The sequence below is a fragment of the Podospora pseudocomata genome, chromosome 3 (genome assembly GCF_035222375.1).
Source record: "Podospora pseudocomata strain CBS 415.72m chromosome 3, whole genome shotgun sequence".
Lineage (NCBI taxonomy): Eukaryota > Fungi > Ascomycota > Sordariomycetes > Sordariales > Podosporaceae > Podospora > Podospora pseudocomata.
The window spans coordinates 3,306,853-3,329,901 of record NC_085887.1 but is presented as its reverse complement, the minus strand read 5'-3'; the positions used below and the strand labels follow the sequence as shown (position 1 = coordinate 3,329,901).

The window sequence follows — 23,049 nt, the reverse complement described above, 5'->3', positions numbered from 1 at the left end:
AGTCAATGGAGTCACTGGGATCTTTCTTGAGTCACTTTCATCCACCTCCTCCTGTTCTTAAAGTCGTCGACGCCGCGCCTTTTGCAATTGCTTGATCTCTCAAAACTCAATTGCTTTCTTTTCCTGCGCGCCGTTGGACTTTTTCCAACTCCATCCAACTCTATTTGTCGCTATCACACCCCAACCCTTAACTTCACCAGCTTTTCTTCTTTTTTTTTTTCTTTTGTTCTTTAAATCTTCATCATGTCCCTCCGTCCCACCCTCCGCCTCGCCGCCACGGCGAGCAGGCGCGGCTGCTCCCTGGCATCAACGAGGCTAGCCAGCACTGCCACCGTCCCCAAATACAAGGAAATCACGCACCCAGACATCATGCCAGGCAGCTCCAAATCCCAATCCCTCATCGACTCCACCTCCCCATACATGGTGACGACCTACTCCCGCCCCCCCATCGTCTTCACCAAAGCCTCCGGCTCCCTGATCTGGGACGCGGCCGGCAGGGAGTACCTCGACTTCACGGGCGGCATCGCCGTCAACTCCCTCGGGCACAACGACCCCCAACTCTGCGCCATCATGGCCGACCAGGCCACCACGCTGACTCACTGCTCCAATCTTTACTACAACTCTTGGGTGGGGGAACTATCCAAAAAGCTGGTGGGATTGACGAGGGAAAAGGGGGGCATGCACGACGCAGCCCAGGTATTCGTCTGCAATTCCGGCAGCGAGGCCAACGAGGCGGGGATCAAATTCGCGAGAAAAGTCGGCAAGGTTGTCGATCCGAGCGGGCAAAAGGTGGAGATAGTCAGCTTCAGGAACGCGTTTCACGGCCGGACGATGGGGTCTCTGTCGGCGACGCCTAACCCCAAGTATCAGGAGCCGTTTGCGCCCATGGTTCCGGGTTTTAGGGTGGGGGAGCTGAATGACGTTGCTGGGATCGATAGGCTGGTGACGGAACGGACATGCAGTGTTATTGTTGAGCCGATTCAGGGGGAGGGGGGGGTCACGCCGGCGGAGGATGAGTTTTTGGTGAGGTTGGCGAGACGGTGCAGGGAGGTGGGGGCGTTGGTGCATTATGATGAGATTCAGTGTGGGTTGGGACGGACAGGGCAGTTTTGGGCGCATGGGCATCTGCCGAAGGAGGCGCACCCGGATATTTTGACCACGGCGAAGGCGTTGGGGAATGGGTTTCCTATTGGGGCTACGATAATTAACGAGAGGGTTGGGGAGAGGATCAAGGTGGGGGATCATGGGACTACGTTTGGGGGGAACCCGTTGGCTTGTCGGTTGGCTTGTAATATCGTGGAGAGGTTGGGGGATGAGAAGCTGCTGGAGGGGGTTAAGAGGAAGGAGAAGATCTTCAGGGAGACGTTTGAGAGGTGGAGGGGGGAGTGGCCGGAGTTGGTCAAGGAGGTGAGGGGGAAGGGGTTGATTTTGGGGTTGCAGTTGAGTGAGGACCCGGCGGGGATTGTCAAGGCGGCGAGGGAGAGGGGTTTGTTGGTCATCACTGCCGGAACAAACACGTTGAGGTTCGTGCCGGCGTTGACGATCGAGGAGGGGCAGATTAAGGAGGGGTTGGAGAAGTTGGAGAATGCTATCAGGGCGACGAGGGAGTAAGAAGGTGGTGAGGTGAAGATTGTGTATAGATGTGGTGGGATGGGGGAATGGGGGATCTTTTGTGTGTAATCTTTCGTCAAATTCATTGTCTGGAGTTGGATGGTTTGGAAAATAAAAAGAGATTCCGGTTCGTCATAGTTTGCTTCGGGATGTGCTTGTTTGTTGACATAATAGGCTTACATTTCCACCTACATGGTTGTTCAACTGGTGGCAATGGATATAGGATACACAATGGTGTAGGAGAGAGGTCATAGCAAGAGAAATAAACCAGGGTCTGGAAAGAAAATAGCCACCATTTGTTCAGCCACCAGGACTCAGGCCCCTCCCTACTTTGGAAGTCAGTTTGACGACAAAGAAAAAGTTTTGTTGCCCGGGGGCCATTCCGAGGGAATATTTCACTGCCACCTACCATCTATGAACAGCTAGGCGTCTGTATATATCATGGTCTGACCTCTTTAGGAAAAGACAGCAAAAGAACCAGCCTTACCTCCCTCCAAGATAACGGGCAACTTGGCCTTTTCAAAGACAACCAGAACATATCTACAAACAGCAAAAATAAAAAAACAACACCAAAAAAAAAACCCCTCTCCAAGTTACGATGTAATAAAACCAGCTATTCAAACAGTCCTTTGGATACATGTCATGATGGAAAATGGCAGGGCCTTAATGTACTATCCACCAAGCTTCCACAAGTATCAGAATTGATGGGAATTTAGCCCGCTGAAGCCAAACCGGGAGGAGGCATGATATTCCCTCCACAGGTTCGATTAAAGCTCACGGGGCACCGAATTGGGACTTACCTGGTCAAAGAAAATGTACAAACCCCCCTGCCCGGCTCCAAACGATGGGGATGAATCGAGAAGTTCAGCTTCAAGGTAACTGATACCCCTACTTCCTTGTCTGGGTAACAAAACAACAACCCATACGGCAACCTGACCGCCTGGGCTGTACCTCTTGTAGGTGGGCGAGAAGAGGCCGCAGACTTCCCACATGATGTAGAGGGCACACGGTTGCGGACCTCGAGCATTCGAAACCTCTTTGATCTCGTCCAGTGGTGTGTGAGACATCACATCAGCAAGTTCTGATACAAAGTTTTGTGGCAAGCATATGACTTTATTTAACGCCAGGAGGGAGGTCACACACTGAGTAAGGTAGGTAGCGGCCGTGTTTTCTTGAGCTCGACATCGCCACCGGGAAAGCCACATGGCAGTATCGACGCATGAGATACCAGTGGGCTGTTGGAAGTGGATGGGAGGAAATCTCCAGACGGTGGTTGTACATGCGTGTAAGCATGTTTGCCGTCTAGCATATTGTCACACTTCATCTCTCGTTCGACAGCATAGTATGGTGTGCAGTGTCAGGTGGGAGTTGCATACAACAGCTGTTGTCTTGCTTTTCTTCTACCATCGTATTCCATATCACGCACCACAGGGTCATAAGTCTTAAAATCACTCAAGTATGGTCATAAGCGATGGAATTTTGCTCATCCATCTCCTCTGGCGAGAAGAGACGATCTAAACTGTCCTACCACCCTAGCCGTTCCTCCCAAATGCATTTCCCTTTTGTCCTCTCTAAAAAAAATGTTTGTGAGAAAAAAAAGTCATATTGTTACATGAAGTCCTCTCCCGAAATGAATTTGCTGCCACCAGATGCTGCCTGCCATCCATCCCCAATCCAATTCCCAATGAAAAAACGCCGTCTTTCCCAGTTTGTGAACCCCTCCTTCTTTGTGACAGGTGGAAAAAAAAAACAAGTCGACCAATATCAAATATGGTCAAAAAGTGGTGATGTATAAACGAATGACACCAACGATGTGAGAAATGTGTGTCGGGTATAACAGAGAAGCGAAGGTCGAAAAGAGGGGTATGGTTAGAAGCGAAAAAGAAGAAGGGGTCTTGACGAATTCATCAAATCCATCGACATCACGCAAGAACAATGTCTATGGCTGTCTTTGTCCAAGCAAGCTGCAGAAGTCCATCTCCGAAAAGGTAGAGAAAAAGCTTAAGCAAGCTGGAGTCTGGAGCCCTGTCTCCACCTGAAGCTGCGGCGGGAAGCACGCTTGTTGACGAGGAGCTCAGTGCCCTCACCCATCTGGCACTTGGTGCCGGGAGCCATGGCCTGGACGACAGACCAGGTGCCGGAGGCGCAACGCTGGAAGCCGTCGCCGAGACAGTTCCAGGAGCCCTCGTTCTGGCAGGCAGTGCCGGCAGGGTAACCGAGCTGCTGACCAGCACCGCCAGTGGGAACGGGGGCGGGGGCGGCAGTGGGAGTGTTGGCAGGGCGAGTGGAAATGACGAGAGTGGTGGGCTGGGGAGCCGGGACATCGACAGGGGCCGAAGTGACGGGCTTGTCAGGAGTGGGAACAGTGATGAAGACACCGCCGGGAAGAGAGGCGGGAGCCTTGGTGGTGACGGGGGCAGCTGTGGTGGTGGGAGGAACGACTGGGGCCTGCTCAGTCGTGGTGGGAGCGGGAGCGGGAGCATCACCACCGCCGTTGCCGGGGTTGGGAGCGGGGGCACCGGCGGGACCGCAGTTGCCGGAAGGAGCGCCGGTACTGCCGCCGTTGTTGATGACATCGGGGCCGGGGTTGGGGTAGACAACATCGGTACCCTCGGCGACAGAGCAGCCATTGTCAATGTTGGCGACGAAGAGAGCGGGGCGAGAGGAGAAGCCGACAGAAGCACGCTTCTGGACGGCAGCCTCCTCGACCTTGGGAGCCTCAACCTCACGCTTGGCGGCGCTCTTGCTGATGGTGATGGGGGCGCAGTTCATGTAGAACTCGCGGTTGCCGATGTTGTTGTTCCAGGTCCAGGCCCAGATGGCCTCACCCTCGGGGGCATCGTCGGGGATGGTGAAGGGGTAGCTGGAGGCGAGCGGGCAGCCACCGATGATGGACTGGATCACGGTGAAGGTGGCACCCTTGTCGTAGCTCAAGCTGACCTGGCACGAACCACCGCCGTGGGGAGCACCGCCGGTAACCTTGAACTGGTACGAGCCACCGGGGCGGTAGGAAGCGGTGGGAGCACCGGCGGCGGTACCGAGATCCGAGTGGTAGCCCTTGCAAGGGTAGTTGGCACCGTTGGCAGCGAGGGGAGCTGTGTTGGTGTAGTCGATGTTGGTGGCATGGGGGTTGAACTTGGACCTGAAGGGGGCAGGTTCTGAGATTTCCATGTGGGCCGAGGCGAGCTGGGCACCAGCCATGAGGAAGGCGATGGCGCCGGTAGCGAATCCGTTGGAGAACATGGTCAAGTTCTTGTTTGTTGTTTGGTGGTTCTGTGGATGCCGGATAGGCGAGTGATCGATTGGTTCTGAAGTTTTCGTTTTCAAGGAGTGAAAAGCTTGCAAGTGGTCGCAGAGGAAAAAGTCTGGAAAAGTTGAGCACTGCTCGGAGGCTGGTAATGAATGGGGTTGTGGGTGCTTGTGTCAATTGTGGACAAAGCTGATTGTTGATGCTGGTTGAGGGGCTATTGTTTGTCGAACAATAGGGAGTGTCGTCACTTGTCGAAAGCACCGGGCTATCTTCTGAGTGAAGTGTGTGAAGTGTGGAAAGCGAAAAGAAAAGAATCAATCGAAGCCCTTGACGGGGTGGTGTGGTCTGCTGAAGGAAAGTGAGAGGCGTGATGCCGTGGTGAGAGAAGGGCAGAATAAAAGGAAGATTGAAAAAGAGGGAGAGCTCCCTTTATGTTTCTGTTCCACCCGTTCATCCAGAGACGATTGGCCCCCGTCCTGCCGTTTCGAACGCACACTGGACAGACAGACGCCACTGGACGAACGGCCTCTCTCATCCCATCCCTCCCTCCCCTGCTTGCTCCCTCCCCTTGCTCCACCGCAAAAGACACCCCCGTCCCTGCTGGGCCGCTGCGGTCCAAGAAGATCCAAGCAGCAGGGTCAGAGTGGGGATCGGGATCCTCGAAGAGGACTGGTTGTACGGTACACCATCTGGACTGCCGTGAACTGCGGCCTGTGTTCAATGCGGCCGTGAGAGGGCATTACACTGCAATATCCGCTCAAATCCATCACTCACGGCAATACTCGGTATCTTTGCGGACGGTGGCAATTGCTCGCTCCTGTTCACTTCACCTCAAACAGCACTCGCTGGGTCGGTCACTGGCAGGGAGCAACAGAGCAAAAGGATTGGTAGACAGGCGCGCGGGACAGATTGAGGATAACATCCCAAAAGAAAAGATGCAGATTCAGGTACAAGCCCGGACAGCCAGTGAGAAGGATGACCGTCCAGAAAATGCACGATGGACTGGTGACTGGTGCGACGATGGCGCTGGTGTGACGGGAAACGCTTGCGCTTGCCCTGGAAAATCGTTGTGTGTGTGTGGCTGCCGCTGCCACTGGAACGCTGGGCACTCGGTATTCGTCCGTGGGGCTGCAACCCAAAAGTGCCCCATCCATCCCCATCCATCAGGGGCCAGCTGTCAGTTCATCCAATGGCTGCCCGAGTGTGCCTGAGCCGTTCTAGTCTCTGATTGGCTGGTGGGAAAAGGTCTGGTCTGGGCGAGATCCTGGGGAACCTGGTTGAGAGCGCCCGACTGGCCTGAACACCACAAACTTGAAACACTGACCCCTTTTGTTCGCTTCAAAAAACCCTCATAACCCTAGAAGAAGAAAATTCATCAACCCTGGAGTCCCAAAAGAATAAAAGAACTGTGCCACTGTGGCCCCAATCCAGACCACCACGGCACGCCGCGTGTCCCGGTTGTTTGTCAAGCGCTGGGCCCTGCAGACATGGGGAGGGGACATGTTCACTTTGGGACGACGGCCGACGTGTTGTCTCTCGGTGTCTGCCTTGCGCAGCAGAACCCGGGGGTTATGTCCGAGAGGGAACCGCTTTCTGGAACTTTGCTCTGAAGGCATGCGAACAGAACATACGAATGAGAAGCCGTCGGTTTCACAGTTGAGCCATCACGAAGTGGCAAGTGGCCTGCAATTACAGACCGTCCTGACCGCCGTGAAAACAGCCGCAACCACCCGATCTTCTACAGGTTTTCTGCACCAAGACCAACCGCTTGACTCATCTGCAGCCCGAAAAGCCAAATTAAGAACACATGGGACGAGAATACTGGCAAAATAGCGAGAGAAACATCCCAAGTTGCAGGTCGCACATCATCCCGAGAGTTTACCCGAACCGTACCTTACATAAAGTGAGCCATAAAATAGCCACTGGGCCTCTCGACCGCCTGCTTTTCGGCTGCTTTTTCTGTTTCTTTGGAGGAATTGTCACCCCCCTCCATGATTACGTAGGCAGTGCAGCTCAACCGTTGACGGCAACCAACCCGACGTCAACCCCGTCAACCCCACCAAGCTTTTGGCTGGCTGAGGGCTCCCGACATCCCGACATCCAGGCGGGGAACATCGCTCCAAAGACAGCGCCTGGCCAGCCTGTCCCAGTCGAGATCAAGCACCCTCAGGCCTGATGATCGACGGCCGCCGACCGCGCGGTCAATGCAAGACCCTGACTGTCCACAGAAAGAGAAAATCGACAGAACCTGCGATGCAATGATGCAGGTTGTCGTTTGTTCATCACGGTACACACAAGAAAGACGCACAGAAAGAGAAGAAGGAGGGGCAGCTTTTACCCCTGACTGGCTGAGGTGCTTCTTCACCTTCTCCCTGCCGGGCGGTGTGTGTGCCTTACGGTATGTGCCCTGCGCAACCCCGAGGCGGCAACCGACAGGCGACGCCGCCCTCGCTCCCTCGCAGACCACGCAAACTGACCACCAACTGACCACTCCACCCACCACCTCGTCCATTATGCCATTATGCACAACATCTGCTGCGGCGTGAAAACGGAGCTGTTGGTCGACGACGACAAGAGGTGGATGAGGGCGTGGACCGCATCGGCGCTGCACGTTCAGCTGCGTCAGCTGCGAAATCTCTTTTTTTGAGCGATGGTGGACCTGCAGGTGGCGATATCTTTTTGCGATGGTTCCTGCATTGGCTCCGATGCACCACCCACGCCTCTTAAGTCATCGGGAACACACTCGGATTCAAACTCGGCACCACTCAGGGGCTATCACAGTCCACACCGACGGCTGCTGGAGGCTGACGGACAAAAGAAGCACAAACAACCCCCCGATTACCCCTCACCACCACAAGGATTGCAGAGGGGGAAAAAAGTCAGCAAGAGGATCACGCAACCAGCCGGCGGTAAAGCCCGCGATAGGCAGGCCCGCCCAGGCCCGCACCCGGTGTAAAAACCGCATGTGTGCCTCCTCCCACAAAGTACATGTGAGAAAGAGGCAGAGACAGCAGAATACTCCGGTAAGCGAGTGGTGAAGGACAAGTTTGTCGGTCCTACACCATCCAACCACAAACTGCACAACAGGTCTACGTTGGCTATTTTGCGACTTGCGGGGCTCTACCGAGCGCAACGTTTCTACTGATATCTGGTCTAGACTCTAGCAGATCTAGCATTCCTCAGCGATGATCCTTTTGCCCCTCACTACCTAGGTAACATCTCAACTTTTGTTTATTTGTTGTCTTATAACCCCCCCCAGTTCCATATCATAGAAACACTCGCCCAAATTCATGTTAATTCAGCATTCTCTTCGCCAAGCGCTGTGTCAGTGTGTGCAACCCTTCGATTCCAATCCAACAATTCTTCTTCAAGCCCGGCAGTCTGGAGCCCAATCCATGGGGTGGATCATCCTTCACCTTAAAGGTGTGTGTGCGCGCCTCCCCCGCTCCCCGAGCGACCCCCGGGTCACCCCTGAATCCTCTGTTCCGAGACAACAAGCCTTTTCCCGCCCGAGTCTGTCTTGCATTGAACCACATCGGATCGCATAAACTTGCACATGTCAGAGAAGTGGAAAAATAGTACACAGCCTCCCTGAGGGAGATCATTGTGAGAAGACTAAAATCACCTCAACATTGGGATCCCTCGCTTTTGAGAGTTGAAAGCTGTGTAAGGGCCGTTTCCAGCCACCAGGCAACCACCTCAACCGAGGATATCAGGAGGTGCTTCCAGCCTCCTGAGCCAAGGGAAAAAACTTACATTGGGTTTTTCGGCAGCTGAGTGAGTCCAAGAAAATAAAGACGGCGGATGCTGGTCGGTAGGTTGTCAGATCAGTCTCTCAATAACCTACCATTGGACATGCTTCTGAAGGGACATTCTCATGATCTAGGCGCGTTGTGATATCGGTTGAGTAAAGTATCTCCCCATGCGCATCAATAACTTCTCAACAACCAACTACTAAACCAAGTAAAACATCACGACAGTTCACATAGCAGACCACATTACACCCCATGATTCTGTTTCCAATCACAAACTCATCCTGTCTCCTAGATCGCAATATGAAGGGGTCATGATCTCCAATGATCTCCCTGCCCTACCACACCACACACCTTTACCGCACTGATCCTTTCATCCCAAACCTGAAACTTGTAGATGTATGTACCTACCTATTTAGGCTCTCTCTTCATGTGAGCGCGCCAGCACTGAACACACCTTTCCCAGAATACGCCCGCATGCGTGTGTTGGAAGAGTAGGGAAAAAGATGTGGTGGGCAATGTATCTGATGCTGTTTTTCCTTTCCGCCCAAGCGCTACTGCCATTCACATGCGCCGAGGCGAGACAATCTTGATACTACCATTACCGTTCATTACCAACACCACCAACGAAGTAAGGTACCTTATAGTTAGGTGGACTGTTGTGCATCCCCAAATTCCATCTGACAAAGATCGGTGGGTATGACAGACCATCTTAGGTCGCCAATGTGCAATGCTGTCTTTTCTACATCCCCAAGAAGTCCATCCTTGCTTGCGTCGTTGGACGAGTCCTTGTTCCGTTGCTATAGAGCTGCGCGGCATGCTTACACCATCTTCCTGAGGAGCAACCAGACAGCCAGACAACCAGACAACCAGACAACCAGACAACCAGACAACCAGACAACCAGACAACCAGACAACCAGACAACCAGACAACCAGACAACCAGACAACCAGGCCACCTCCGTGTGATGATCAAAGATGGAACCGCCGAGAGCTCAGAGACAGCATCTTCCCTCCTCATACCCGCCAAATCTTCACCAAACAATCCTGAGCGACAACCCTTGAAAGAAAGCACCGCATCTCTAAGCAATCCATAACCGTAGTGAGTTCCCATCCCCCCTAGAACTACCACTCCGCCCGAAAACCAACACCCCTTCATGGCACAGACACAAAACAGTTCCTCGGGCTATCCAACCCAACATCTCAATAATCACAGCCCCTTCTCCCGCGCTCCCTGACCTGCAGACCGTGCTCCTCATCAAAGAGCCCAAGTCCATCATCACGTAACATACCACCCAACTCAAAACACCACCCTACCTCCTCCAAGGTCGCCACCCACTAACCCACCACCAGCCATCGTACCATTCCATCCCACCTTCTCACACCCCCGTACGACTACCACGACCACCACCACTTCACTCTTCACCGAGACACTCCTTCCCTCAAGTACTACTAACCCACCCGTTCACGGCCCATCATCTCTCGCGGTCGACCTCCCCTTTCACCGTTGAGCTCCTATTAGGTATTTTTCCTCCATCACAGCAAAGGACCGTCGCAACGGTGGTATCCTCTTCTATACAAAGGGCGGAGACGAGGGACGAGCAGGCATCAGTAGAAAAAAACAGCGGGAAACTTGCAACACACAAACAATCAACACCAACAAACCCCAATCATCTCCCCCTATCTGCTTTTAACATTCCCATGCTGGATTCGTGCTAGCTGTGTAAGCTACATCTATCGCATGATGGAAAAAAAAATCCTCATGTTGTTTGGACCACAGAGAGAATCAGTCTCGAGCAAAACTCGTCTCTCCCTCCTCCTCCTCCATCACCCCCTCCTTCAGCATCATCGCCACCGCCACCGCCGCCCACAATCTCCTCCTCCTCCTTCCTCATCCCCCAACCCAACCCCCTTGCCAATCAACCTACCCCCACCCTGACAACTTCGCACCTCTCTCAAACAATCACCGTCACTGTCACTGCCACCGGCCACCCACACAAACTGTATCCAGCCTCAGTCCTAAACCAAATAGGACACGCCAAGCTGCCATACCCTTTCCTCAACCCAACTCAAACCACCCCCCCCCCAACACCCTCGACATCACCCGTCAACCCCTTCAGCATCAAACAGCAACCTGCCTCGCCCTCCCCCATACACCCTTTCACATAATTCAACAACAAGAACAAGCTGCTGTTTCCCCTCCCAACCACCCCTTCCTCCTGTCATGTCCTGCCATGTCTGTTCCTCTGCGTCATCCCCTGCTCCTTTCTGGCTATCGCCATTCCATGCGTTTGATTGTTGTCAAATAAAAAAAAAGACAGAAAAGAAAAACCACATCACATCGCTCTGCCGAACAGAAAATGCCTCGACAAATACCAAGATGGGCGGTAATGCAACTGGCAGCAAAGCGCACAACCGAAAGAACCATGCAAGATATTCCGTGTCGTGTATAAGCTCTTCTCAAATAATGGAAAAAAGCTAATAAGTGATGGGTTCTTTTTTTTCTGCTTCTTCTTCAATTTTCCCTACCCGCCCTCCCGTCCTGCATAAAAACCGTAGCCAGCCGACCTTGACATACATAATGACTTGTTGGGTTTGATTCGCTTGCCGCAACCGAGGTCGCCGTGAAGGCCGAAAGTAAAAAGTTCTCGGACTTCCTCTCAATAGGCGGGTGCAAGCGTGTCCAGTCGTGGGCCAAAGTTGTACAAAAGGATAAGGCAGCTCAAAAGAGCCCGAGTGTCCGAGGCAGACATCAAACATGGCGGTCTCCACCGCAAATGTAGACGGGTCTATTCTCTCATTGGGGAGGACGCTGACCCGAAAACTTGCCTTGGCCTTGCTGGGGGGTATAGGCCGGTTGCTGATAAGTCATGGCGGGACTCATTCCGTACACGGCGGGCTGTCCCTGATGAGAACCCTGATGAGCCATCATCGGGGCGGCAGCGGACCGGCCAGGGCTGGGAAATCCATTGGATCCAACCATCGGCTGCGGGGCTACCGCACCAGGAGGCATAAACGGAGGACCGCTGACCGGATACATGGGCCCAGGAACCGCCATGCCGTTAGGTGGCATGAAGGGAGGTTGACCCATCATAGGCGCACCCATGTGATGGGGCTGCTGCGGCATGAACTGAGGGTTATTTGAGAAACTGCGGAACTGACCCATCTGAGGCGCGCCGGGGTTCATGTATTGAGGCATGACAGGCTGGCCATAAGGCATCTGACCGGGAGCATTCACCGAAGGAGGGTAGGCCATGGGAACTTGTCCCATTCTAGGGGAAGCGAAGGACTGGGCCGAATTAGAATGCATCATCCTATGATCGTCGGGGTTGTACGGTCCATGTGGTCCATGTCCGTGCTGGCCGGCCTGCATCTGCATCGGGGGCATGTGGGGCGATTGGCGAGGAGCCATGCCCTGGCCCCCGTGCTGCAGATAGGGTGGCAGCTGGTGTTGGTGCGGGATTTGGGGCATGGCATGCGTTGGGTTGGGAGTGGCGACGGTCGCTCCAGCTCGCGGCACCTTCTCGAAAAACTCATTATAGGTCATGCTCATGGTAGAGTCTTTGGGCTCTTCCTTCTCCGGGTCAACCGCACGCCAAGTGGGAGGGTGGTCAAAGGCGGGTCTGAAACCGTCATTCTCCTCCCAGGTCTTCTTGGGATTAGTCGGAGGCTGAATAGTCTCCATGTTGGAAAGGACAAGACACTTCTTGATATCAATCGCCTTTGTCTTGCGGCGGACCAGCTGGCCCTTCGCCGGAGCTGGAGGAGCCATGATGGGAACTTCCATCATGTTCACCGAAGCACGAGGGCTGGAGGCCTGGCTGGGGATGACCGCGTTAATGGGGTTGATGGGGTTCATCGGGTTGAAGGGTTGTGCAAATGCATTGGGTCTGAACTCCTGGGTGTTAGGATTGAGCTTGGGACCGAGATAGGTCGGCGGCACACCGCTGATGCGACGACCGTAGTTGGGGTCGGCATTGTTAGCAGGACCGGTTGGTGGTAGACGCATATCCGGCTGAGGGTGTTGAGCCATATGAGGGTGCTGCATCTTTTGCTGTTCGACATTTCTCAGACGCTGGGCCAGCTGACCGGTAGCCTGAGCGCCGGGAGGAAGCTGAGCACCACGGCCGTTCCGGTTGTACTGGCCATAGGGAGGCTGGATCCCATTGCTGTTATGGTAAGAGGCACGACCTCCGGGATGGCGACCGGGAGCACCGGATGAGTTGGAGTGTTGGGGAGCCGTAGGGCGAGAGCTGGTGCGAGAATCAGTCGTCGCGGCGGGCGTCGAGGCATTCGACTGCTCGGCTGGCGTCTTGGCTTGGTTGACCTTGGCGGCCGCAGACTCCTTCTCCTTGGCAGCAGCCTCTTGTTTCTTCCTGGCAATCTCGGCCGCATTTTGAATCGCCTTCTCCTGGATCTCCTGCTGCTTGACGGGGTCCTTGGCAATGATGGGGATCAAGTCCTTCGGCACGGGAGTGGACAGCTTGAAGTCCTTGGAGAACTTTTTCAACTCGGTCAACTTGACCTCCTTGTCAACTCTGGCCTTGCTGTGCCGGGCAGCATCGGCCTGCTTCCTCTCCTTGATGGAAAATTGCTTGAAAGCATTGAGTACTTCTCGCTCGACGTTGTTTGCAGCGCTTGGGCCGCCCGCCCTACTCGCACCTGGGAAGCCAACACGAGCCGTGGCAGTCGAGGACCGAGCAGCGACAGTCTCCTTGGGGTCTGCCTTGGCGGGGGCTGCGGATACATCGGGCTTGGTCTCTGGAGCTTTCTCAGAAGTTTTGCTTTCCACCTTGGGCTCGGCAGCCTTGTCCACAGCCGGTTGGGCTGGTGTGGGCGTGGCGGCAGGCGACTTGACATCCTCGACCTTGGGCGTGGGCTGGGTAGAAGCAGGGGCACCCTTCAATTGCGATGAAATGATAGCAGGGTCCACTGGAGCACCCTTGACTGTTGACTGACCGGTAGGAGCCCGCCGAGCTGGTGGGGTGTACTTATTCTCACGGTTGCTGCTCAACGGAGGGAAGTCCTGGCGGGCAACACCGCTGTATCTGGGAGGGGGTCAGCTCGGAATTGTCACCGTCGGCTATGCCTGTGTGCTTGACGTACTTCTCCTCTTCATCCCTGCCATCACCGCCGCCACCAAAGTCCATAATGCGCTCCTCGGCGACATGGGCAAACTTGGGTGCCTCCCCTTCGATCTGGCGCGCAATCTTGTCCGCCTGAGCGATTCTCTGCTCGTAATTGGGGTGGCTCCTGTCGATCTCGGTCGTGTAAATTCTCTCATCATAAGTGGACTTGTTTCCAAACATCCTCTCGTGGGTTGCGAACTGATCCCAACCGCGGACATCTTCTTTGGAACTTTCAAGGCTAAGGTCAGTTGTGGTGTCAGGGGGTGCGGTCCAGGGTTGAAGAGCACGACCAGCACCGAGTCGCGAGTTAGAAATGGAGGCATCTGTCTTGAAACCGGATCGATTGCCTGCGAAAAAGATCAGTTTCAAGGCCTTGCAGGGTGTGTATGCATGTGGTCCCTTGATTACCATTAGCACCCTTTCCATCATTCTTCCCGGCGTTGCCAGGCACAACGCGAGCATCCATGACGTCCTTCTTCTGGGCCATCATTTGTGTCTGATCTCGTCTCGCCCCGTTGGCAAGGTCGGCCGAATTGGGGAGCTTCTTCTGTAGCACGTTGGTTAGTCGAAAGCTGCCCGAGTCGAAGTCGTTCGAACAGGTGCCTGAAAACTCGGCCCCTGGGGGGTATCTAACACGCACTCGCTGACCCTGCGGCAGATGTAAGCTTCTGTACACGATTGAGTTGGGGGGAAGCGGAGAGACGGCGTGCGTCTGCACCAGTTGCTCTGTGGCAGCTGCAAAAGCTAAATCAGGCTCTCGGAGGCGCCCGCAGGCGGAGGGTGGATACGGGGAAATGGGGTAAAGTTTGACTGACCTCACGGAGGGAGTTGGTCACAGACTGCCTGTTCTGTGAGTTGAAGCCGGCCTGAGGTGGTTGCGATCGACCGGTAACCGGATTTCTCGACGCTGGGGTCCAGGCCTTTGTGACAGGAGGAGTTTGTCTGTGCAGTGGTCGACCGTCAGTCAGTCAGTCGCTTACAGGTGCGAACCATCAGAGAGGCACGATGCGGGTCGATCCGCGAAGAATGGAAAGAGAATGGGAAAAGGGATAGAGTAGAGAGCCGACGCAATGGGGTGTAGTCAAAAGTGGACCGTGGGGTCTCTTGTTGGTGGGCAAAGTGAGGCTTGAAAAAAAAAGCTGGGGATGGCAGGGCAGGGCAGGGCATGGCATGGGGGAGGGGGGAGGGGGGGAGGAGAAGGGACTCGTGTCTCACCTAGCAGTCTGGCCAGAAGGGGTCACCTCTTTCCTTTGGTCGCCGAGCTTGCTGCTGTACAGAGGCCTCTGGGTAGGCGACTTGACGTCGGCGGAGGTGGACTGCGATGGGGTCGAAGATCGGTCTTCCATGGCTCCCGTGGTCTTCGCTGCCAGTTCACACTGGGTTGGTCGCGGCGGCTTGGAGGTGGAAACTTTGGGAAGAGTGCGGGCGGGAGTTGGTACGGTGCGGCAGAGAAGGAGTTTGTGCGAATTGGGCGAATCAGAGTGCAGAATGGTGCGACCTGACCGAGAGAGGGTCGTGACAGTGGGAGCCACAGCCCGATCTATTGCAAAAGGGCCCGTGTGTCAGTAACGACGGCCTGCCACGCTACGACTTTTGGCTGGGTCCGTTGTATTCGCAAGTTGACCGGAAACACACTGTAGGCTCGGGTTGCCGCAACAAATTTCCTCAGAAACCTAGGTGAAGGTCAAACGCCCGGCATCGAGAGTTGCCCTTTCCGCAGCGGCTGGGGTGTCGGTAGGATGTCGGTTTGACGTTGGCAATCCGGGGGGAAGACACACAGGCAGCTCTACTGCGCGGTGAGGTAGGTGCTGCAAGTCGTGGAAAGTTAGGTGCGTAGCTGCTTGGAAGAGAAAAGTCGTTACGTCGTGCTTGCTGGAACGGCGAGAGGTCTCTCGCGGTTTGCCTGAGGCGGGGAAGTTGTGGATGTCTTGAAAGACAGGCGAGGAGGTGTCGTCAAAATAAGGAGAGCGGGAAACAGCCTGCCAGCGCAGAAGGGATAAGGCAGGGCAGGGCAGGGTTTAAGGGTCTGTGGGGAGGACAACTTTGGGGTTTGATGGTCGAGTCTTGCCGGTCGACGAGAGAAAAACAAATCAAAAACCCCCTGAGCGACCGAGCAGCTGTCTGCTTCCGCTCTCACGCTCTCACTGGCAAGGAAAAGATATGATGTCCTCTCCAGAAACACCGGCGTCGAGATTTTTGTTGGCAAGCAACTCCCAATGGGTGCATCAACGCGGGAGGGCAGTTGCAGCTCCCTTCCCCGCTAACACCACTCTGAGGAAAGCCGGGGCTTGGCACTCCCAGGATCGTCAAAGACCGTCACGTGATGTCGGTTCTACCACCTCTCTTTGGCACGTCTCTGGAACCGCAGGCTTGCTCCTACGGCTCCGTCCTGGACAATGAGAGAGAGGGCTGAGTCAAGTGCTCCTTTTTACAATTGTTCGGCGTAACGCCTGTGCCGTTTCGAAAGTGGTGCCTGGCTCAGGTCCGGCAACAAAACAAACGCTTTTCTTAGAAGGCTGTGTGAGGTGCAGAAAAACAAGTGCCTGGCCGAACCTCCCGCAACCTGGAACCACCCGTCACCGGCTGCCCCCACGGGGTATTTGTTGCACATGTCTACCTGTTTCGACTTATACTGCTACCATTGGTATCTAGTAAGCAACAAAACCTGATGGCGAGCACCTCTATCCAATGACAGAACGTTCTGGCCACCGGCAGCCAAGAGAGACTTGCATATATTACCTCCTTAACGCAGTAGCCTCATGGTCACCCCAAGGTCGTTCTAATAGGCATGGTTAGGGCAGGTCTTATATTAGGGGCACCACCACCGTCAGCATGTCATTGGCGATGCTCGTCTTCCATACCAAAATATGGTATGGCTGCTGACAGCAGGATCTGACCTTATCAATGCGTGTGCACCCTTTCACCTGTTTCAGTTGCAAATGCGTACAACTCGGAGTGCCGATATTGGGCTTCTCCCTCCCTCATGGCAAGTCTCGGGCATAGCCGTCTTTGCAGAAAAAGTTGGATGGCAGCAGCAGATCTTTTCGTTTCAGACAACCACCCTCGGAGAATTTCCGCTCAGTTCCATAGACGCACACATGATGATCCGCACTTTTGGGTTTCTGCCTCAATTATCCAGATGCCTTGAGTGGGCGAGTGGGAAGGCTGGGTATTTCAATTGGTTGGATGCTGACCGTGATGTCATGTTGAACCTGGGCCTTTCCCCTCTCTCGAGTCTGACCGAAGTCGTTGCGGGCAAGCTTGTCGGAATTTCCGCAGCTCCAAACAGAGCCTCAATTTGACAGCTGAGTGCTCTAGATAAAAAACACCACCCGGCATTTCTTCCGTCTCCATGCCTCTTTGCTTCTCATCAAAATCGCCAAGCTTGAGAATACCCCGATGATCTCCCTCGCTTATGTCGACGCCGCCCTACCCGCCGAGGTGTCATCTTTTTATAGCTGTCTTTTTTGTCGCCTGCGCATGGTGTGGACGTTTGCTCGATCAGCAGTTGTACGCTGTTGATGGGCTATGTCAGTCGAGATCGTGGTCCTGGCTCCGGTGACGCTTACAAGTCGATGTAATGTCTGAGGCAGCCGCGATGTTCTGGAGAAAGTCTGCACACAGGCAACAACCATCGACAAATTAACCTCAAAATAATCGGACATCTATTGCCTTAGAGAGAGGCTGAATGTCAATTGACCACTCAGCAAAACCAACCAACGGTCACGGCAACAATACGAGCGATCTGTCGAGCGAAAAGGATTGCTTTAACAACGCTGATGTAAACAGACGGTGTTGAAGGAGCGTAGAGGGACTAGCCAGTGGGCAAGAAGATGTACCAAACCGTCTGCCTTCTTTCAACCACCATACAGAGAGCAGCCGTCTAGCCGTGAGGCCTCGCAGCAGACTTCATCCTTCGATAAGACAACATCACAGCTAACAGGAGAGTGCGCCCAGAAATCCCACTTCATATATTGTATTGTGTATGTGGTATATGTGTACACACACAAGACTTCTATCTACCTAAGCCTCATGAGGAGCTCCCGCTCCCAAGGCCCCTATGTGTGTGTTCCCGTAATTTGTTTTCCGCGCTTTCCGAAAATGCTTTCAAACCCAAAATCGACATCATGAGAGGAGCATTATACATGACTTGATGAAAAATACATGGCGACCGAAGAAAAGTAAAACGCCCCGAGCAGCACCACCGTCCTTTTGAAGATCGTTGTTTGGTCATAAATACCCCAGACCCTCATTCAAAAATAAATAGCTTTTTTGTACACCTTTCCCGCCATTACATAATCTTACACACACCACCACCGAAAGAGAGGAGATTGCTTATTTGTTCTTGACAACGCCGACCTTGGCGGGTCTGAGGATGCGGCCGTTGAGCTTGAAGCCCTTCTGCTGGGTGTGGAAGACGGTGTTGTGCTCCTTGTCCTGCATGGGGGTCATGAAGGTGGCCTCGTGCTCATTGGGGTTGAAGGGAAGGCCGTGGGGGTCGAATCTCTCGAGGCCGTGCTTCTTAAGGGTCTCGAGGAGGATGTTCTCGGTCATCTTGAGACCCTCGTAGAGGTTGACGAGGTCTTGGAGGTGGGCAGACTTCTCCTCAGACTTGAGCTTCTCCTCGGGGACCATGGTGAGGGCACGGTCGAAGTTGTCAACGCTGTCGACGAGGTCCTTGGCGAACTTCTGGATGGCGAAGTCACGGGCGGCCTTCATTTCACGGGCAGTCCGGTCCTGGAGGTTGCGGAAGTCGGCAACGGAGCGGAGGTACTTGTCCTGGGATGGCTGTTAGTATATGCAGGGGATCATAGTCAGGGGTAGGTTGTATGGCTGTATGTACCTTCCAGTCCCGAACTTCGGCCTCCTTGGCCTCTAATTGCTTCTTGAGCTTGGCCTCCTCGGTCTCCTCCGCAGCCTTCTCCTCTCCGTTCTTGGTCTCGGCCTCCTTCTTCTCGGCCTCAGCGCTGTACCATCTCGCCCTCGGTGCCACTGTCCTGGCGGCTGCGGCAATTGGTGACTGGATGAACTGGGGTCTGGCGAGCTGTCTTTGGGCGCCGGCCCTGGCGGTGGAGCGGAGGGCCCGGGAAGTGTTGGCGATGGTCTGTCGTAACATTATGGCGGTTGTATGTGGTGTATTATCTGAAACTCTCAACGGACGGCAATGCTCTCTTTTTTTAAATTTTACAATACAATGGCGTGTTGCCTTCCAGAAATTTTATGACGACGGTTTTGGTTGGGCCGTTCAACCGGGCCAAGGTCAGAAAAAAAGCGGATCATCTGACGGACCGCCCTTGAGCTGTTCCCCAGATCCCGCTGAACCCCGCCCAGCCGAAACCAGTCAAGCGCTACCTACCAGATGCAGGGCTTTCCCTCTGCCAGATGCTGCCCCACTGTAACCTGCCGGGCCCGCCGCGAAATCATGTGCTGATAACGCAGGGCAGGCATCTTATCGGCGCTTTGTCGCGCGCCTCTCACATTCACTTGGAGGCTTGTCCAAACTTCTGAGCTGGGATCCGCTTGTTGCTGTAGCCTTCCACATCAACAGCAACTCTTTCTGCGATTTAACCACTGCTCCCATCCTGCTTGCTTGCTACCTACACAAACGCGCCCTTGCGATTGTCATTTTACGAACCGAAAGCAAACACAAATCGCGCGAGATAATACACAGCCGGCAAGATGGATTACGATCCGATGGCAATGGATGACGCCGAGTCGCTCGGGCCCGTTGTCAAGATCTCGCAGGTATGTGGTTGTCGCAATGTCCGGGCAGCTGGTGAGACGGCAACTCGTGTCTAAACGCGACGTGAATATCTAGGCCGACTCGGTCCGCGTCAAGTTCGAACTCCAGAATGCCGACATCTCGTTCGCCAACTCGCTGCGCCGCGTTATGCTGGCCGAGATCCCAACCATCGCCATCGACTTGGTCGAGATTGAAAGCAACAGCTCGGTTCTTGCTGACGAATTCATCGCCCACCGTCTTGGTCTTATCCCACTCAACGCCGAGGGTGTCGAGCACCTTCTCTATTCCCGCGACTGCGACTGTGAAGAGTACTGCGAAAACTGCAGCGTCAAGCTCACGCTCCATGCCAAGTGCACTGGCTACGAGAACATGTCGGTATCCGCGCGCGATTTGGTACCTGTTGGCGAGCGCATAAATCAATCTCTGGGCACGCCAGTTATTAACGACAAGGACGGCACCGGATCGCTCATTCTCAAGCTGCGCCCCGAGCAGGAGATCAAGCTCGAGTGTATCGCGAAGAAGGGCATTGCGAAGGAGCATGCGAAGTGGGCACCAAGCGCAGCCATCGGGTTTGAATATGACCCCCACAACAAGCTCCGCCATCTTGACCTTTGGTATGAGAAGGATCCCAAGTCGGAATGGTAAGTTTGCTCTATGTTGATCTTTGGTCGCAAAGCAGCCACTCACACTCTGTCACAGGCCTCCTAGCGAGTATGCCAAGTGGGAAGAGCCACCAGTGGAAGGCGAGCCTTTCGACTTTGACGCCGTCCCCAACCACTTTTACTACAACGTCGAGACAGCCGGTAACCTTCCACCAGACGGAATCGTCACCGAGGGCATCAAGGTCATCCAGCAAAAGCTCGCTGGTCTGATTCACGAGTTGACTGAAGGGGAGGGTGAAGGTGGCTATGACGGACCCCGCAGCCCAGATTACAACAGCGGTCCTGACACCGGCTATGGGTACTCGACATCCTATGGCGGAAATGGCGGGAACCAGAGCGCCTGGGGTGGCGGCGGCGGAACCACTCCATTCGGCGGGCAGACTTCCTATGGCGGTGGCGGTTGGTCTTGAATGAGGCAGCAAGAAAGGATCAGACTTGGTAAATCGGGTCTGGTGGGAGCCATGACGTTGGAAACAGCTCAATACGACGCCAAAATTATCGCCTCACCGGTAACGACAGAGCCGGGCTTTATGGCAGCGCGTTGCCGGCGTTTCCATCTTCTTCACCAGCTTCTTGTTATTGTGTACAATACTATACCCAGCACACGTACATCATTCATCATTCATCACACAGCAATCCGAACTCACTGTTCATCACCCGAATCACCGCATCAGTACCCTTGCCGAGCCCCTTTTACTACTCATCCATTCTCATAACATTGCGAGGGCTTTTTTGCTGCTCTTGGAGGACCAAAAACTGGATATGAGGTTTTTGATGATGAAGAAGAGGGGGTTATTTTGCTGCTATCTGCTGAGCGTGTAGAGTATTTCATCAGCCGGAGTTTTGGGGGGTTGGGGCGGAAAGGAAGGGGGGGAGGTTCATTACAGGTTTCTTGGGGGAAAGAGAGAGAGAGAGAGAGAGCGACTCAATAAAGAAAAGTCAGTTTTCATTGGGGGGTATCTCAACCCAAACCCAAAATCGGCGTCCCTTGTTACTTGTACATAGATATAATTTGTATCAAAAGGCTTCATATTTGAGGTAAATAAGATAAAATAAGAAGATAACCAACAACATGTGTGTGTTTGCACAGACCCTCTTTTTGTGTACAAGAATACCAACTGACAAAAAGACAGAACGCCGCACCCTTCCCTGCCTTGCCGAAAAACAAATGCCTACCCCCTCTCTTGCCATGGTATACGAGAGAAAAATACAAATACACTGACTGATAAAGATGATGTCCCCCTTTCCCTTCCTCCTCCGCTCTATGGATCGATTCCTGTCTTGTCTTGTCTTTTCTATAAGTTCCATGCTCCTCTTTGTTGCTGTGGTGTGCTGTGATACAAAGTATCCAAATCCGCTGTGTTTTCGCTCAAAAATGCAGAAAAAAAATCCAAGCTGCCCTCCTACTCTACGACTTGTTCACAGCAGGCAATTCCTCCTCCTCCAACCCCTTAACCCGTCTATAAAACTTGCGATGAGATTCCAAAAACAAAAACGTGCAAATCGTTTGTCTGTTTCTCTCGTCAGTACATCATTCGAAAGGAAAGGAAAAGAAACAAACTTACGGCCCCAACCTCAAAAAACTCGGCACCCACCCCCTAAACATCCACCCCATCCCCTCCTTTGCATAAATCTCCCCCAGCAGCTGCCCCAGCCCCTGGTTGCCGTGCGCAGACATCACCCTCGTCTTGATCACATCAATCGGGCTCGTCACCGTCGCCGCGACCACGCCAGCAAGAAAGGACGAGCTAAAGTGCGTCGCGAGGTTGTCCTCCATCTTTGCGACCTTGATCAAAGTCCGCTTAAAGATGTCGTAAGACGCCAATTGCGAGGCAGTCATGGCCGCTGCTCGCAGCGAGTTCGGTCCGACACCACGGAAGAGGGCGCCGACGCCTTCTTCCCTGATCATCCGGACCAGACCGTCGCCTGCGTGCCGGTAGTTGCGCCGTTTGTGCTCCGGGAGAGAGGCGTCGTGCTGCATGCGGACGTTGAGGACGTCGGCTGCGTTGCCTGCTATTCCACCTATAGTCCCCGAGACGGAGGCCATGGCTATGAGCATGGGTAAGGAGGGCGGTTTGGGTTTTTGGGTTACTGGATCAACGCCGGAGCGGGTGGCGAGTTGGGATTTGAGTTCCTCATAGATGCCGAAGCGGGTGGTGGAGTAGGTGATTTGGCGGAGGAGGGAGGCGGAGAGGCCCGAGTAGAGGCCTGTGAGGCCGTTGTTGCGGAGGATGTGGAGGAAGGTGCCGGACATGGTGGTGGGCATGGAGCCTGAGCGGGTTTGGAGGCGGACTTTGACTGTCGGGGGGTTAGTATGGGAGGAGATAAAAGGGGGGGTAAGGGGGGTGGTAAACAAACCCAGGTCGAGGGGGTGAGTGACGCAGGCGGCCATGGAGGATGCGCTGCCTCCGAACCAGAAGGGGTAGTGGATTGGTTTTTGTTTTAGTTTTGGTGAGAGGGACATCTTGTTGGTGGTGTCTCTTTTGCTGGTGGTTTCTGTGCCTGGACCTACTGGTGTAGGTACGCTGCTATTCTTGGCATCCATCTTGTCGTCTCTGTCGCGACGCACTCAAAAAGTAGAAAAGTTGGAGTTGTCGCTATAACAAGAACATCCCGCGGACTGTGTGTGTAAAGCTTTTTCGCCAAAACGTTGCCGAATTAGAATTATGTGTTATGTATTAAACACTAAAAGTGAATAGCTTCAAGCGAATTGAAAGTGAAGCTATACCGGCATCGGCAGCAATGTTTTGCGACTGACTCTGGAAAGATCGGATCGAGGTATGACGAAAGGGTGGTCGTCCCAAGTGAGATTGGCGATAAGAAATGTCACAGCTGCAATCAATTCAACCAACAGTGGGAATTTTTGGTTTATCGAAATTTTCCACTTTTTGTTGGTCCCCACT

General features: G+C 54.0%; 6 protein-coding genes across 6 annotated transcripts; 2 read left to right on the top strand and 4 right to left on the bottom strand.

The window, feature by feature from the left end:
* Window positions 1-243: 243 nt before the first annotated feature.
* On the top strand, window positions 244-1,611 carry ARG8 (acetylornithine aminotransferase; the record flags this gene model as incomplete). The annotated part of the gene is made up of 1 exon (XM_062889240.1): window positions 244-1,611. The coding sequence occupies one exon, from the start codon at window positions 244-246 to the stop codon at window positions 1,609-1,611; it is 1,368 nt and encodes a 455-aa protein (XP_062745199.1).
* Window positions 1,612-3,612: 2,001 nt separating this feature from the next.
* On the bottom strand, window positions 3,613-4,854 carry QC762_309420 (uncharacterized protein; the record flags this gene model as incomplete). The annotated part of the gene is made up of 1 exon (XM_062889239.1): window positions 3,613-4,854. One exon carries the CDS (start codon window positions 4,852-4,854, stop codon window positions 3,613-3,615), a length of 1,242 nt encoding a protein of 413 aa, XP_062745198.1.
* Window positions 4,855-10,772: 5,918 nt separating this feature from the next.
* PBP1 (poly(A)-binding protein binding protein) lies at window positions 10,773-15,976 on the bottom strand. Its single transcript, XM_062889238.1, has 5 exons — window positions 14,957-15,976; window positions 14,557-14,683; window positions 14,150-14,390; window positions 13,719-14,088; window positions 10,773-13,654 (listed from the first exon to the last, which is right to left on the bottom strand). The coding sequence occupies exons 1-5, from the start codon at window positions 15,085-15,087 to the stop codon at window positions 11,410-11,412; spliced, it is 3,114 nt and encodes a 1,037-aa protein (XP_062745197.1). The 5' UTR covers window positions 15,088-15,976; the 3' UTR covers window positions 10,773-11,409.
* Window positions 15,977-17,689: 1,713 nt separating this feature from the next.
* On the bottom strand, window positions 17,690-18,993 carry mge1 (GrpE, mitochondrial). The gene is made up of 2 exons (XM_062889237.1): window positions 18,585-18,993; window positions 17,690-18,520 (listed from the first exon to the last, which is right to left on the bottom strand). The coding sequence occupies exons 1-2, from the start codon at window positions 18,855-18,857 to the stop codon at window positions 18,077-18,079; spliced, it is 717 nt and encodes a 238-aa protein (XP_062745196.1). The 5' UTR covers window positions 18,858-18,993; the 3' UTR covers window positions 17,690-18,076.
* Window positions 18,994-19,239: 246 nt separating this feature from the next.
* rpb3 (RNA polymerase II subunit 3) lies at window positions 19,240-21,335 on the top strand. Its single transcript, XM_062889236.1, has 4 exons — window positions 19,240-19,486; window positions 19,560-20,125; window positions 20,184-21,222; window positions 21,280-21,335. The coding sequence occupies exons 1-3, from the start codon at window positions 19,421-19,423 to the stop codon at window positions 20,554-20,556; spliced, it is 1,005 nt and encodes a 334-aa protein (XP_062745195.1). The 5' UTR covers window positions 19,240-19,420; the 3' UTR covers window positions 20,557-21,222; window positions 21,280-21,335.
* On the bottom strand, window positions 21,155-23,049 carry DIC1 (Mitochondrial dicarboxylate transporter). The gene is made up of 3 exons (XM_062889235.1): window positions 22,505-23,049; window positions 21,712-22,444; window positions 21,155-21,657 (listed from the first exon to the last, which is right to left on the bottom strand). The coding sequence occupies exons 1-3, from the start codon at window positions 22,689-22,691 to the stop codon at window positions 21,555-21,557; spliced, it is 1,023 nt and encodes a 340-aa protein (XP_062745194.1). The 5' UTR covers window positions 22,692-23,049; the 3' UTR covers window positions 21,155-21,554.

Bases quoted from the DNA above. Each gene is read 5' to 3' on its own strand.
- PBP1 (XM_062889238.1), bottom strand. From the start codon at position 15,087: ATGGAAGACCGATCTTCGACCCCATCGCAGTCCACCTCCGCCGACGTC. The intron at 14,391-14,556 runs GTCAGTCAAACT...CATCTGCCGCAG, and splicing joins TGACCAACTCCCTCCGTGAG to GGTCAGCGAGTGCGTGTTAG. The intron at 13,655-13,718 runs GTACGTCAAGCA...TCCCAGATACAG, and splicing joins GGCAGGGATGAAGAGGAGAA to CGGTGTTGCCCGCCAGGACT.
- mge1 (XM_062889237.1), bottom strand. From the start codon at position 18,857: ATGTTACGACAGACCATCGCCAACACTTCCCGGGCCCTCCGCTCCACC. The intron at 18,521-18,584 runs GTACATACAGCC...CAGCCATCCCAG, and splicing joins CCGAAGTTCGGGACTGGAAG to GACAAGTACCTCCGCTCCGT.
- rpb3 (XM_062889236.1), top strand. From the start codon at position 19,421: ATGGATTACGATCCGATGGCAATGGATGACGCCGAGTCGCTCGGGCCC. The intron at 19,487-19,559 runs GTATGTGGTTGT...GTGAATATCTAG, and splicing joins CCGTTGTCAAGATCTCGCAG to GCCGACTCGGTCCGCGTCAA. The intron at 20,126-20,183 runs GTAAGTTTGCTC...ACTCTGTCACAG, and splicing joins AAGGATCCCAAGTCGGAATG to GCCTCCTAGCGAGTATGCCA.
- DIC1 (XM_062889235.1), bottom strand. From the start codon at position 22,691: ATGGATGCCAAGAATAGCAGCGTACCTACACCAGTAGGTCCAGGCACA. The intron at 22,445-22,504 runs GTTTGTTTACCA...ACCCCCCGACAG, and splicing joins CACTCACCCCCTCGACCTGG to TCAAAGTCCGCCTCCAAACC. The intron at 21,658-21,711 runs GTAAGTTTGTTT...CGAGAGAAACAG, and splicing joins AGTTTTTTGAGGTTGGGGCC to ACAAACGATTTGCACGTTTT.